We start from the raw sequence: 16,442 nt of genomic DNA on the forward strand, positions 1-16,442 counted from the left end.
TTTGGTAAAGTTTTGTATCTCCTGTTCCAAGTGGTTAATTCCCTTTCCATTTATTTCTTTCATAGTTCTTATTTTTTAATCTAATTTTTAAAGTCTGTTCTCATTTAAAATGAGAATATATGTAAAGCACTTTGTAATCTTAAAATTCTCTACAAATGGTAGTTATTATGATGATGATTCAAAAATAATTTTACTCTTGCTTCATTTTTAGAAGGGTTCTAGTTAAACTTATTGCCAGTCTATGTTTTTTTTTTTAAGATTTAAGATGTTTTGGGGGTCTTTGTCTTCAGTGTTTATGTTTTGAGTGTCATTGTCAGTATAATAGTGCTCTCTCTGGTGGGATTCTTTTTTTTTTTTTTTTTTGGTCAGTCATACAGCCTGTATCCTGACTTTTGACATTATATTAAGGATTGGCTTTGCTTAGTTATGTAGGGAATGTCTGGGGTGGTCCTGTTACTGCTTTCTTAGATTGTTAAATATTATCTTATTCTAGTCTCTCAAAGACACCTCAAAGTTAGGGACCTGGATGCTGTTGGTAATGCCAAAATGATCTAATACAAGGACAGTATCATTTCTGGCTCCTACTCTGAGATCTGTAGGTTTCTGACCTATGTTTGGATCTGATAAACCAGCCTGTGTGCAAACTCTAATTGTAATTCTAGTAGATCACATCTGGACTCACCCAGTCTTGACCAATGACAAAACTACAGGTTCTGCGTTGTTCTAGGTTTCTTGGTTTGCTCTTTCCTTGCTGGCTCTGAACTAGACTGGAAGTTGGAATTGAGAGCCCATGATTCAGAGCTATTGACCCCTCAGTTATTGCTTGCTTTTGAACTTGCTCAATATACAACCAGAGATCCCAACCTTTCCTTACCCTATAATTCCATTTGTAAGTACCCTCCTTAATCCATTTTGGATCTGTGTCCTAGAACTGAGGGATGAATCACAGAGTTGTCAGTACTTCATTTTGAGCCTTATTTTTGCTTTAATACCTAATCTTTCCCTGTGTTGTATCCCCATTTCAGTACTCAATGTTTGTAGGCCTTTTTGTCTTTCTCTCTATGCCAACTATGCTGAACTGGAAACATGACTCCTTGTGATTTTGTTCTTGGATTTTGCTATCAGCATTTTGTAGAGGGCCACAGATAGTGGGGGAACTCTGGGTAAGATATAAGACCCTTCAGCCCAGAGGGGACCTGATGACAATGTCTGGTTTGGTTACCCATCTCCCCTAAGGGTTCTCACCCTTCCTGAGAAGCCAGGGGGCAGTGACCCCCTGCATTCTACTTGAAGCAAGGAATACTTTCAGTTAAGAGGAATTTACATTTCTATAGCAGGGTGCTTATAGTTAGCACTTGCTTCAGTGTGCTATGTGGTGATGTAATAGTTCTATAGTTGGCACATGCTCAATGTGCTGTAGTGATATAATCATACTAAGGTGTTTAGGGGCTGAGAGAACTGGAAATAAAGGGACTCTATCTTTGACCATTCTCATGAGTCTCCTGCTTCATCATTCCTCCACTAAGACCAAGGACTCTGGCTGGTCCTGAGATCCTCCAGAGAGCTAGTTCAGATGGTTTATTTTGGCACCCCAGCGTGGGGGCTCTAGAAATCATATTACACACTTAATCTGGGGCATTTTCTAGATCTGCTTAGAGGTGTTGTGGGCTAGATCTTAACTGTACTTCATTACACTTCTTCACTATTTTATTTTTGTCTCCTATTTCACATGATCTTCATGGCAAAATGATAACTACATCAATAGTTACAGTTATTTACTTAGCATTTTTATTTCTCCTAGCTATATTTAAAACAATTTTTACATTTTGAAACTTTGAATTCTAGATTCTATCTCTAATCCCCATCCCAATCCCTATTAAGAAAGCACTTTTGAAGTTATGCAAAATATTTTCATAAAAGTCATGTTATGAAAGAAAACAGATTCTTCCCCCCAGAAAAAAAAAAAAAAAACCTCAAGAAAAATAAAGTTAAAAAGAGAGACAAAGACAGAAAGAGAGAGAGAGAGAGAGAATGCTTAAATCTATTCAGTTCTTTTTCTGGATAGGATTTTTCGTAAGTCCTTCAGAGCAGTCATGAATCATTCTATTGTTAAGAATAGCCGAATCATTCATAGCTGATTATCCCAGAACATTACTATTACTTTGTACATAGTACATTTCTGTTTGCTTGAGTTAATGGAGGACTTTCTAAGTTTTTTCTGACAGCATCCTCTTCGTAATTTCCTATAAAGCAATAATATTCTAATATATCAGTTTACTTAACCATTCCTCAGTTGATGAGCATTCTCTCAGTTTCCTTTTTTTTTTTTTTTTTTTTTTTGCCCCAAGAAGAGAGCTGCTATTATATTTTTGTACATATAGGTCTTCTTCCTTTTTTAAAAAATTCTCTTTTGGGATTCATACCTAGTTATTCCTGTGACAAAGGATATGCATAGTTTTATAGTCCTTTGGACATAGTTCACATTTTTAAAATAATTTTTCATTTGGGGCATAACTCTTATTTCTTATAAATTTGAATCAGTTCCCTTTATGTTTGAGAAGTGAGACCTCATCAGAGAAACTTGATTCAAAATGCTTTTTACAATTACTATTGCTACATGTATTTCCTCCATTTATTCTATTCTTTCTCTCCTTTCATTCTGTCCCTCTTTAAAAATGTTTTGCTACTGACCACTCTCTTTCTCGCCCTCTTCCTAGCACCTTCCCATATCTTATTCCCCTATTTTTCTTCAGGGTAAGATCGATTTCTATACTTATAGAGTGGTACTTGACTGTATATGTTATTTCCTCTTTGAGCCAATTCTGATGAAAGTAAGGCTAACTCCCTCTTTCCTCTCCTTCTTCCCCTTCACTGTAAAAGCTTTTTCTTGCCTCTTTTTATGGTGGATAAATTATACCATTCCACTTCTCTTTCTCCAATACATTTTTCTTCTATCTCTTATTATCCCTTCAACTCACACCTGTGGCCTCTGTCTATATATACTCCTTCTAACTGCCATAATAATGAGAAAGTTCTAATAAGTTCCCACTTAGAATATGAACATATAAAAAGTCCCTTATTATATCACTTTCCTATTACTTCCTTATGCTTCTTCAGAGTCCTGTATTTGAAAATGAAATATTTTGTTCAACTCTGATCTTTTTATCACAAATGCTTGAAAATCCTGTTTTACTGAATTTCCAACTTTTCCTCTAAAGGATTATATTCAGTTTTGTTAGGTGATTATTGGTTCAAATCCTAGCTCCACTGCTGACTAGAATATCATATTCCAAGCCTTTGGCCCTTTAATGTAGAAATGCTAGATCTTGTATTATCCTGACTGTGGCTTCACTATACTTGAACTGTTTCTTTCTGGATGCTTGCAATATTTTCTCCTTGGTCTAGGCATTCCAGAATTTGGCTATAATATTCCTGAAAGTTTTTGTTCTTTCAGAAGGTGATTGATTGGTGGATTCTTTAAATTTCTATTTTACTCTCTGCTTCTAAAATATCAAGACAGTTTTCCTTAATAGTTTCTTGAAAGATGATGTCCAACCTCTTTTTCTGATCATGATTTTCAGGTAGACCATTAATTTTTAAATAATCTCTCCTAAATTTATTTTCCATGTCAATGTTTTTCCAAAGAGAAATTTCCCTTTTTTCCCTTTTTTATTTTACTGTTTTTCTTTTGCCTTATTGTATCTTGATTTCTCATTAAGTCATTAGCTTCCATTTGCTCAATTCTAATTTTAAGGAATTTTTTTTCCTCAGTGAACTTTTGTAACTCCTTTTCCTTATAGGCCAATTTTGCTTTTTAAGATACTCTTTTCCTCATTAGCTTTTTGCATTTCCTTTTGCACCTCTCTCAATTCTTTCCCTATTTTTTACTCTATCTCTCTTACTTTATTTTCAAAGTCCCTTTTGAACTCTTCCATGGCCTGAACCCAATTCTTTTTTTTTTATTCCAATAGACTTGTGTTTTTTGTTGTTGTTGTTGTTGTTTTTTAATTTTAATTAAAGCTTTTTATTTACAAAGCATATGTATGGGTAATTTTTTCCAACATTGACCCTTGTATAACCTTTTGTTCCAGATTTTTGTCTTCTTCCCTCCATCCCCTCCCCTAGATGGAAGGTAGTCCAATACATGTTAAATATGTTGAAATAGATGCTAAATCCAATATATGTATACATATTTATATAGTTATCTTGTTGCATAAGAAAAATCAGATCAAGAAGGAAGAAAAAGAAAAACTGAGAAAGAAAACAAAATGCAAGCAAATAACAGAGTGAGAATGCTGTGTTGTGTTCCACACTCTGTTCCCATGGTTCTCTCTTTGGTGCAGATGGCTCTCTTCATCAGTGAACAATTGGAACTGATGTGAATCGCTTCATTGTTGAAGAGAGCCACATTCATCAGAATTGATCATCATATAATCTTGTTGTTGCCATGTATAATGATATCCTGATTCTGTTCATTTCACTTAACATCAGTTCATGTAGGTCTCTGTAAGCCTCTCTGAAATTATCCTCCTGGTCATTTCTTATAGAATAATAGTATTCCATTGTATTCATATACCATATAGTATTCAGCCATTCTCCAATTGATGGGCATCCACTCAATTTCCAGTTTCTGACCACTACAAAAATGTGCTTCCACAAACATTTTTTGTATATGTGGGTCCCTTTCCTTCCTTTAAGAACTCTTTGGTATATAAGCCCAGTAGAAATGCTGCTGGATCAAAGGGTATGCACAGTTTGATAACTTTTTGAGCATAGTTCCAAATTGCTTTCCAGAAAGTTTGGATCTGTTCATAATTCCACCAACAATGTATCAGTGTCCCAATTTTCCCACATTCCCTCCAACATTTGTCCTTATCTTTTCTTGTCATCTTAGCCAATGTGACAGGTGTGTGTGTAGTGGTATCTAAGAGTTGTCTTAATTTGCATTTCTCTGATCAATAGTGATTTGGAGCACCTTTTCATGTGGCTATACATAGTTTCAATGTCATGAACCCAATTCTTATTTTTCTTGGAGGCTTTGGATGTGGGAGCTTTGACTTTGTTTTCATTTTCTGAGTGAGTATGTTGATCTTCCTTGTCACTATAGTAACTTCCAATGGTCAGAAACTTTTTTTGTTGTCTGCTCATTTTCCTAGCCCATTACTCTGTTTTTAACTCTTTGTCAGAGCAGGGCTCTGTTTCCAGGGTGGAGGGTGCACTGTCCCAAGCTTCAGGGATTTTGTGCAGCTGTTTTTAGAGTTTCTTCTAGAACCTGGCCACAAGCCCTCTTTTCTACCTTAGAACATTGAGGAATACCACCTCACTGTGATTTTAAGTTTTAATATGCTAAAGCAATAGAGTCCTTCCTCAGGACTAGTAAATACACTTCCAGTGAGCTGAGGTCTCTGGAAGCTGCCACTGCTATCACTGCCCTCTCCTGTTTTCCTAAAATCCTCTCATCCTACTGGGAAACCTTTTCTGCTGACCTTCCAAGTTGTCTTTGGTGTCTTTGGACTGAGAGGTATGGACACCCCCAGTGTGGCTGCTTATTCAGAGCTCTATAGACTCATCCCTAATTTTCTGCCACTGGGTGTTAGGATTCCTACAGATGTTATGGGCCAGAACTTGGATTGGGGCCTAGGATTGTATGCTGAATTCCTACCCTGATGCCACAGACCTTTGCTGCTGACCTTCTAAGTTGTCTTCAGCTGAAAAATATTTTACTCCATCTTTTTCATGTGTTCTGCTCTACAATTTATTTAGAGTCATTCTCTCTAAATTGTAATCGTTCTTTTGGGGGGCAGGTTTCTTGAGGGAGCTTCTGGAGCCTCTAGCCAGAGCGAAGGTAGACGTAGGAATGAATCAGACTCTGCCTTCAAGAGTGTGGGATTGTGGGTTTCCCGGAAGTCAATCCTAGTTGTGAATCTCCATGAGCAGGCTTTTCCTTTAGACTTGTGAATCTTTTTTTTGTCCAGGTGTCCCCAGTCAGCACCACAGTAGAATCTCCAAATCCCTTCTTCCTGAATCCTGGCTCTGAATCTCCTCCAACTTCCCTGAAGTTCTCCTGGGAAGTCCTTCCCTTGACTCACTCCTTGACTCACTTCCAGACTCTAACTTCTTCCAGACTGCCTCTCTTCACTGAGTTGTTGGCTCCTTTATCCCCTCAGAGAATGGGCTTGTGGGTACTCCAAACTACTTTAAGAAGTCTAAAGGTGTAAACTCCTTTTAAAGGTGTGAACTCTGAGCTAAATAATTGTTAAGTACGATTTAGCACCTAGTAAGGAACCTAACAATTTAAAGCAATTTGAAGCTGTCTGAAGAAGAAGTTAGTGTATTCCTGCCTTTACTCTGCCATCCTGGCTCTGCCTTCCAATAATTTCTATTGTAAAATTTGGGATACCATTTTGAGTTAATTTACTCTAGTCTAGTAGTTGTTTTAATATCTTTAAGACACTGATGATCATTGAGATAGTATTAAGTCATTGTTACATTAAAATAGAATATATACATAATGGGTGGAAATTCTGTGGTCTTCTAGCCATCTGTTCCTAATTTATCAGTGTTAAGTTGTGATGATAAAAATAAACTCTGAATTTTTTCATAATAATAGCTTTTAGGGGGCAGCTAGGTGGTGCAGTGGATAGAGCACCAGCCTTGAATTCAGGAAGACCCGAGTTCAAAAAAATCTGGTCTCAGACACTTCACACTTCCTAGTTGTGTGACCCTGGGCAAGTCACTTAACCCCAGCCTCAAAAAAAAAAAAAAATAATAATAATAATAATAATAATAATAGCTTTTTATTTTCCAAAATACATGCAAAGATAGTTTTCAACATTTACCCTTGCATAACCTTGTGTTCCAAATTTTTCTCCCTACCTTCCCTTCTCCTAGAGAGCAAGTAAACCAATATAGATTAAAAGATTACAATTCTTCTAAACGTATTTCCAAATTTATCATGCTATGCAAGAAAAATCAGATCAAAAGGGGAAAAAATGAGAAAGAAAACAAGCAAGCAAACAACAGTAACCACAAAAGATAAAAATACTATGTTGTCATATTCAGGATCCATAGTCCTCATTCTGGAAACACATGACTCTCTCCATTACAAGTCTATTGGAATTTGCCTGAATCACTTTGCTGTTGAAAAGAGCGGCATTCATCAAAACTAAGCATCATATAATCTTCTTGTTTCTCTGTGCAATGTTCTCTTGGTTCTACTTACTTTATTTAACATCAGTTCATATAAGTCTCTCCAGGCCTCTAAGAAATCATCCTGCTGATTGTTTCTTATAGAACAGTAATATTCCATAATATTCATATACCATATAGCCTTTCTCCAACTGCTGAGCATCCACTCAGTTTCCATTTTCTTGTCACTACAAAAAGGCTGCTATAAACATTTGTGCATATGTGAAGCTTTTTCCCTTCTTTTATGATCTGTTTGAGACCTGACCCAGTAGAGACACTGCTGGATCAAAGAGTATGCAAAGTTTGATAGCTCTTTGGTCATAGTTCCAAATTGCTCTCTAGAATGGTTGGATTAGTTCACAACTCCACTAACAATACATTAGTGTCCCAGTTTTCTAACATCCTCTCCAACATTTATCATTTTCTTTTCCTGTGTTCTTAATCAATCTGAGAGATGTTAAATGGTACCTCACAGCTCTGCATTTTTTTTAATAGCTAACCTCCCTTCTAGCTTTCAAATTCCATGATTCATCTTTTAATCTGTATATACAGATGATTTCTTAGATGATGAGAGAATGAAGGGGTAGTTAATTGCTTCCTCTTAAATTTCATTTGAACCTCTTTAGGGCATACAGATAACACAGTGGTTAGAGCAAAAGGCCTGGAGCCAGGAAGACCCGAGTTCAAATTCAGCCTCAGTAATATGACCTTGGGCAAGTCACTTGACCTATATATTCCTGAAGAAGGAAATAGCAAACCATTCTATTATTATTTGTTTTAGTAAAATCCCAAATGGGGTCACAAAGAGTTAGACACAACTGAAATCACATAACAACAATAAAAGTACATCTCTTATTAATTGGTGGACATTGTTAACTACAAGCACTGAGGTGATACAGTGAGAAGAGCACTGGGTTTAGTGTCAGGAAGAATTGAGCCCAAATCTGATCTCAAACACTAAGTCTGTGACTCTGGCAAGTCATTTAATTTCTCTTTATCCCAGTTTCTTCACTGTGAAATGAGTATAATAATAGCTCCAACTTTCCAGGGTTATTGTGAGATAATCATGAGATAATAATTGTAAGCATTTAGCACAGTGTCTGGCATATAGTAATCACTATATGTTAATTATACTGTTGTCATTGTTATTATCTGATATGGACTTCTAGATCTCATTATTTTGTTCTCAGACCTGTAGTTTATTAAACCTTTAGTTTATCTTTGAATTACCATAGCATCAGTGAAATAAAACTTTTCTCTTTTAACCCTGTTATTTCTCTATATTATCTATTATTATCATATCACTATATTATCTCTACAAAAAATAATTGCAAATACAACTACTGGGTCCTGTATCCCAAAGAAATAAAAGTAAAGGCAAAATAACTTATTTATATAAAAATAATTATGACAACTTTTTAAAATGTATTTTTGGTAAAGAATTGAAATTCAGTGGAATGCCTATGAATTGGGGAATGGCTAAACAAGTTGTTGTTATCACAATGATGGAAAACTATTGAGCTACAAGAAATGACAAGCCAGATTGTTTCAGAGAAACCTGGGAAGATTTATATGAATTCTTTCAAAGAGAAGTGAGCAGAACCAGAATATTGTATACTATTAGAACAATATTATAGGGATGATCAACTGTGAATGATTTAGCTACTCTGATCAAGAAAATGATCCAAACAATTCTAAAGTCCCTATTATAAAAGATGCTCTTTACCTCCAGAGTGAGAACTGATGAATTCTGAATGCTAAATGAATCATGCTTTTAAACCCTTTATTTTTATTGTTTTGTTTTGTTTGTGTTTTCTTTTGCAACGTGGCTAGTAGGAAAATATGTTTTACATGATTTCATTTGTATAATTGTTGCTTTCTCAAAAGTGGAGGGGAGGTGCAGGAATGACGGAGAATTTAGAACTCAAAATTTTTAAAAATTAACATTAAATTTTTTTGCTTGTAAGTTGGAGAATATTTAATAAAATAAATAAACATTTAAAATATTTGAAATGGGAAGAAAGAATAGTTTGGAGAAGGATTATTGTGCTTTAAAAAGATAAATGCTATGATTTAACTTTTCAGTTGATTAATCTTTTTATGAATAGATGTTCTAATTAAGTTATTCACTTAAAATTCAAATAACAAAATGATTGAATTTTTACAGTTTTTTAAACTTATTCACTCCATATAGGATTTTTTTCAGTCTGCTAAAAGTAACCAGTCTTTGTTCTCAAAACTGAATGAAGAGAAAATAGTGCTTTTCTTGCATTTGCTGGGAATAGACACAAATGGGCATGCTCATCGACCATCATCAAGGTAATTTAAAAGCTATATTTAACTTGGACCATTTTGAAGGAAAGATATTAATACTTTTTTTTTTTTTTTAAACACATGTAAATGATATATTGGGCAGAGAGGTAGCATAGTGAATAGAGCACTGTGCCTATAATAAGAAAGAATTAAGTTCAAATCCTACCTCAGACACTTATTAGTTTTGTAACCCTGGGCAAGTCACTTAATCTTGTTTGCCTCAGTTTCCTCAACTGTAAAGTGAAGATAATTAAAGCAACTACCTCTCATGGTTGTTGTAAAGACCAACTGAGATCATTTAAAAATGTTTATCATACTGTCCAGCCCACAGTAATTGATGTATAGTAACATTAGCTATTATTATTTGTAAAGTTCTGATCATCTCTCAGTTGTGATCCTTCTTTGGGAGGAGGTTTCTTTTCTGTATAATCTTTTCCTCCATGAGCAGTTTTCTTGGGAGGCTTCTGGAGCTTCCAGCCAGCCTCTTCTTCTTCCTGAATCCTGGCTCTGAATCTCCTCCAGCTCTTGTCCTTCCCCAGTCCAGACTGCTTGTCCAGGCCCTCTTTTTATCCTCCCAGAGAATGGGCATGGGATAATCCAAGGGCTTCTGGGAAGAACCACTTCAACCAATGAGCTTGCTCCTCCTAGAATTCCTAAGGTGTAAACTCCCTTTAAAGGCCTGAACCAAAGGTCTGAGCCAGAGAACTGTCAAGTCAACCTGAGTTCTCACCTTGTAATTGTCCAGACAACCTGAGTTCTCACCTAGTAATCCTAATTATTAGCCATTTGGAATTATAGTAAGCAAAAGTAACATGCTACATATTACCAGAATTGGAGTCAGAAGACTGGTTGAAAACTAGGCTGTTATACTTGACCTTTAAGCTAAATTAGTTTATCTTTCTGGACCTTTTTTTTCCCACCTAGAAAACAGTAATAATAATAATTGCCTCACCAACTTCACAGGGTTGTAACAAATGAAAAGCACTATACATTTAAGCTATGTTACTCTCATCAATGTTAAACAGACTTCTCATTTACACTGATAGACTAGACATCCAGAAAATGACTAGCTCAGGATTCTATCAGGAATGAGGGATTGGGAGTAATTTCTTAGTATTTTAGTTACAAGTGCATGCATTTGTAACATCCAAAATATGTCCAGTATAACTCCACTATAGCTCATTCCCCCCTCCCCAATCAATTGTATTCCCTCTACATCAATTGTCAATTTATTTCCGCAATAACATTTAATTTCAATTACTATTTTTGAAAAGTGATATTTTCTGAGATATTACAAAAACCAAAGTACAGAAATCTGCCAAACTGGAAGCACATTCTTCTCTACCATCTTGGTCTCTGGGGAAAGTAGATTCAACCTTAAAAGTGGTTATTACAAAACACTCCTCCCAGAAACCTGGGACACATTCTTCCACAGGATGGGCAGAGTTCAGAAGAAGATGAACTTGAGTTTAGAATGTACAGTTTGCTAAAAAGGTAACTTATAACTCCTGATTGGATAGAATTTTCTTTCTCCTTTTGTGGAGTCCTTATGAAATTCCTCTCAGGTATTGGGGTATTCCCTTAGGCACTTTCTGCTGCAGGTCTGTCATTGGAGTCCTGAAGTTGCCTTTCTTCAGTATCTCCAATCTACCTTTAGTTCCCAGTGCAAACACTGCTCTCAGCCAGTGCCATCTGGTTTTACTGCTCAGAAGTCCATGAGAAGTCCAGTCTTTTCTCCTTTCAAAGTTCAGAAGGTCATCCTCTGTTTGAGGAAGGGAAATGGTGGTAAATGCAGAAAGTGATCAGTGAGAGAAGGTGCTTCTTTGTTCCCCTCCAGTCAATTCCCTGTCTTGGCTGTGGAACTATTCTCTCTACCAGGCTGGCCAAACACTGGAATTGCTCCAGTTCCAAATTGGTTTGCCAAAGGTCACAAGACCTGATTGACTCTCTTCAGCCAGACTAATACATTGTTTGTATGACATCATTTTATTTCAGCTATCCTCTGGTAGTTTTGACTCCTCAACAATTTAATTAAGAATTTATTGCGTTGTTTAATGTCTTTGATTAAGTATATTGATAAAGGTTTTTTGTTTTTTTTCCACAATCAGGTATGGGAGAGATTGATTAAATAATTCAGTCCTTTCTGACCTTTATGTGAACAGTGATAATAATATAACAAATAACTGCACTATAGAAGTTCATGCAATATCTTATACGTAATGTGTACTCCTCAACTGTTTGTAAATCTCTTATTTTGAAAAAAAATGAAATTATGAAATATGTGTTGTCATATAATCCATTTGTTTTAAATGCTCAAATGCTTGTAACTGTGTTATATGATGTTCTGCCTCAGTGACTTTTTTATTTATGACTATTCCATACTCCTAAAAAATTCCTCTCCTTCTTAATTCCCCATCAGCATCCTGTTTTTCACTAAACTTTGCCTAATATTGCTACCTATTCCATGAATTATTTCCTCAAAACTTCTTTAAATCTAATTGGAAGTGATCTCACATAATACTTTATAGCTCTTTTGTATGAAAAAAAAAAGATATTTTGGTTAAATTTTTTTCAATTATCAATATTTTTTTCTCCCTCTCCCTTCTCCTCAGAGAAAAAGAAAAACAAGATCTTTGTGAACAAATATGTGGAGTCAAGCAATAGAAATACTCATAGAGACTTCTTCCAAATACATGTGTACATAAATATTTGACTGGTGTTATAAGATCATATGATCAATTTCAATATAATAATTTAAATTTTCTATAAATATAACTGTATTCCAATAAAATTGATTTCCTTTGTAATCCTATATATTTTATTTTATGCATTTAAAAACATTATTTTGACAATGGGTCTTTAGACTTCACTTAATTGCCAAGAGGTCTATGGCACATACACATACACACAAAAGTTAAATTTGGAGAAAGAACACTTTTAGCTAGAAGATCAGAGAAGGCACATCAAAGAAAATGTCACCTAATCTGAACCTTAAAGAAAAGATTACAAAAGCAGATGAAATGAAACATTATAAACCTGGAGTATGAGTTGCATTAATTTAAAAAGAATGGGATAGGACTTATGGAATAGATAATAGTCAGATTTGGCCAGAGTTCATGAGAAAAAGCAATGTGAAACAAGCTTGGAAAAATTAGGTTAGAGTTAGATTGCAGAACTGTAAGCTTTATTTGTCTTATAGCCAAGTATGTACTTAGGAAGTTCACACTGGTAGCTTTTTAGAGAATGATTTGTAGGGGTAAAATTGGAGGAAGGGAGACCAGTAAAGAGACTATTACAGTAGTCTAATTATGATGGTGTGAGTGGAGAGAAAAGAGTGAGGGTATATCAGAAGTTTTGGAAACAGAATCAGAAGACCTTGACAAAGACTTTCAAAAGTAACAGGTTTTGGGGGGCAGCTAGGTGGCGCAATGGATAGAGTACCAGCTTTGAATTCAGGAGGACTGGAGTACAAATCTGGTCTCAGACACTTAACACTTCCTAGCTATGTGACCCTGGGCAAGTCACTTAACCTCAGCCTCAGGGGGGGGAGAAGTAACAGGTTTTGAAACTGGATAACAACAGGGAAATAATTGTAATAACAAAAACAGAAAAGTTGGGAGTTGGGACTGTATTAAAGTAAAATATTAGTTTACAAAAAGAGAAGAATCCACTAAAGATACAGAAAGAAAACTAAGGGAAGAGAAAGTGTCTAGGAAGAGGATGGATAACTTCAGTGGTCAACTCTGTTAAAAAAAAAACTGCATAAAAGTCACAGTAGATGAGGACTGAGAAAAGGTTTTCAAATTTAACAAGAGCCTACTGATGGCCCTTTGTAAAGACAATTTCAGGAGAGTGGTAGGAAGGTAAAGAAGATCATTTATCAGGCAAAGAACTCTGGAAAAAAGAGAATGACCAGTTAACCAAAGAAACAAAGGTGAGAGAGGGATGAAATGAACTTTTAAGGAAGAGTTACTAAGTGATGGTGGCAGAAGAAAGGTGTAGAAATTACAGGCAGTTAAAAAGTCTTTTGTCAGCCACTCTTGGTCCTGTAAGTTGGGCAAATCATTGTGAGAAGAGAATGAGAAGCAGGAACTGAAAGCTTTGGAGTGGGAAGCAGGCAAAGTAACAAATGATGTCTCCAGCAGAAAGCTTAATGATAGTTGGCGTCAGAGGATATCATCAGATGTTGTTTATCAGAACAGTAGAATTCCAGAGTACAGAGGGTGAGGGAAGTCAGTCCCGGAATCAAAGCAAGAAGATGAAGATTTAAAGTTGAGTCTTATCCCTGTCTATGCTCCTTCCAATGGTATATTGAAGTTCCATTCTCCCTCTCCTTCTCTTTCTATATGATCCTTTTCTATATCCTATCCTTACATTCTTCACAGATGACTTATTCAGTGTTCTAGGGCTTTCTGATTTTTTCAGTATCTCATTCATACTATTATAGTAACTGAATTGCCTTTTATCTTTAGGTTTGAAACAGAAAATATTTTATAAATTTATCCTTTATTTTAGATGTTTTATTTATTTATCTACCTCTACCATGACTTTAAAATAATATCACTGATGAAATAAATTAATTTTCTTTTAATTTTATCCATGACAGATTTTGCTAGTCTTGAACATATCCTGTTTATGTATATGGACATGTTAATTAAATCAGAAAAACTTAATTTTAATAGGATGAATTTCTCTTGCACAATTTTGGTTATTTGGTAGTATTAGCAAAAGCATTACAGTTTGTAATGAAGAATAACAATCATGAATATTCAGTTTTTAGATAGCTACAATTAAAAGGCTCCACTGTTAAAAATAAAGCTAGTTCAGAAAGAGGTTTGTGTTAATTAGAAAGCTTCATTAGCTTGTATCCAAATCTCCTTTGCAGTCCTTCTGTTCTTCAAGAGACAAAAAAAAAAATTCCAATTGTTTCAGGGATCAAATTAGAGCTCTACTTTTAAAAAGTATACAGAGGTATGTATACTTTCAAGAAATACTGTTTACTTATAAGTGTGACAACTTCACAACAAACTAAACAAATATTGGATTTTCTTAATATAGCTTTTAATTGTATTCTTTTCTACTATTTCACAGGGAATACAAGGATAATATAAGAAAAGTTGATGATGGAGTGAAAGAGATAGTGTCCCTTCTGGAGGATTTTTATGAAAATGATGGGAAAACAGCCTTTGTCATTACCTCTGATCATGGAATGACAGATTGGGGTTAGTCATTTTAAATTCTAAATGTTTCCAATAAAACATTGAGGAATATTTTCTGTAGTTTATAAAGGTCTGTTTATTTAGACCACGATAATATTTCAGAATTTAATTTAATCCCCAAGTATTTGAGTCGTGGTTTCTTCAAGTTAAATGACATTGTAAGAGAAAGAAGGAAGGGCTTGTATCTTTCCTATGTAACTTGTCTCTTGCTTGGCAGACATAATGTGGGAATCAAATAACTTTTTTTTTGTGAAGTAATAAAAAATTTTGGGAAATCAGAGAACATATCATTATTATCTTGGTGAGACACTTCTTTGCATATTAAAGGTAACCTCTTGTCTAAGTCCAACCTATTGCTTTGGAAATTCAGCTAAGTTCATCAATTTACAAACATTTATAAAGTTATTTCTGTAACCAAAGCTTATACTCCTTCAGGATTGTGGGGGATTAGAAAGAAGGAATTACAGAATACTAGTTTCATACATGTCCCCCAAAATTTTGGGCTGGCAAATGTACTTTTCCATTAGCATTAAAACCAAGTTTGACACTGCTGCCACTGCCTTATCTCATTATCAGATGTTAGAAAAAAAATAATATTCACAAGAGGATAAAGAATGCTGTGAAAAAATAGGAAAAGAAATCCAGTTACAGGGAATATAACACCTTTCTTTAAAGAATTGGTAGCAATAAAAATTTATTTCTGCAAACTAATTCAATAAAATTTTGATGCTAGGTCACAAGAATCATCTGTGACAAGAAGATGAATGAACAAGTGAAAAAGCAATTACTATATGGCAATCAGTATGCTAGAATGGTATTTCTTTTTGGGGGATAGAGAAATGATTTTATGAGAGATTTTTTAGCCTCTTCCATAAAGATAAATGTAAGAATGTAGATGAAAATTTTAGACATATTGTGAAAATCTTTTTTTCTCAAGAATTGTTATCCTTGTAAGGTGTTAACATTTTGCCTTTTAATCTTTCTAGGATCCCATGGTGCTGGTCATGCCTCAGAGACTTTAACACCTTTGGTCTCTTGGGGAGCTGGAATCCGTTATCCCCAGCAGGTGTCAACCCAACTCTTTGATGATGAATTTTTGAAAGGTATGAAAATACATCCTTAATAAATTTTAAAATAGTATGATTTCAAAATAAAATCACAAATTTTAGGCTTAATGGATTATAACTTCAAGTTGTATCCCCATTTTTAATTTAAATGCTCAATAACTGTTTCCATTTATTACTTTTATATTGTTTCTATTTGTGGATTCATTTATATAGTATGGCATGTGAAATTCTGAGACAAAGTTCCCGATATTAAAAAGTATTTTGTTAATTAACCTGGCCATTATCAATAAATTTGTGGTCTATAGACTCTTTCAATAACCAAAGATGAAAAGGGAATCTCTGATCCACCTTAAATGCCCGTATCTTTCTGACAGCACATTATTAGGACCTCCTTTGATAAGAAAAAGACAACTAATTGATGGACACTTAATAAAGAGGTAAAATAAGAATCTTCAGCCCCTCTCTCTTATTCAGGGTAGGGAGTTCAGTTGATAAACGAGGTTTGAGCATGAGATTTGTAACCTTCAACAGGCCAGGCAAGCAAAATCTTTCCAGATCAAGAGCTCTTTGGCTTTACTTTTTCTTCATGAGCCAGCCTGCCCCAAACTCTAATGAATGAACCATAGCCATAGGAATGGTTTTTGATAACTGGTTA

The 16,442-nt window shown here is 34.9% G+C and overlaps 1 protein-coding gene across 10 annotated transcripts in view; it reads left to right on the forward strand.

Annotated features, from left to right (window-relative positions):
- The window catches only part of PIGN (phosphatidylinositol glycan anchor biosynthesis class N), a 237,312-nt gene that overhangs the window by 81,036 nt on the left and 139,834 nt on the right, over positions 1–16,442 (forward strand). For 9 of the 10 annotated variants that reach the window (XM_074279043.1, XM_074279041.1, XM_074279039.1 and 6 more), the window contains 3 exons: positions 9,383–9,507; positions 14,593–14,723; positions 15,707–15,823. In XM_074279043.1, coding sequence (XP_074135144.1) covers positions 9,383–9,507; positions 14,593–14,723; positions 15,707–15,823 — 373 coding nt within the window. The remainder of the gene's footprint in view (positions 1–9,382; positions 9,508–14,592; positions 14,724–15,706; positions 15,824–16,442) is intronic. The other variant, XM_074279048.1, reaches the window with a different exon arrangement.

Source organism: Sminthopsis crassicaudata, chromosome 1, assembly GCF_048593235.1.
Source record: "Sminthopsis crassicaudata isolate SCR6 chromosome 1, ASM4859323v1, whole genome shotgun sequence".
Taxonomy (NCBI): Eukaryota; Metazoa; Chordata; class Mammalia; order Dasyuromorphia; family Dasyuridae; genus Sminthopsis; species Sminthopsis crassicaudata.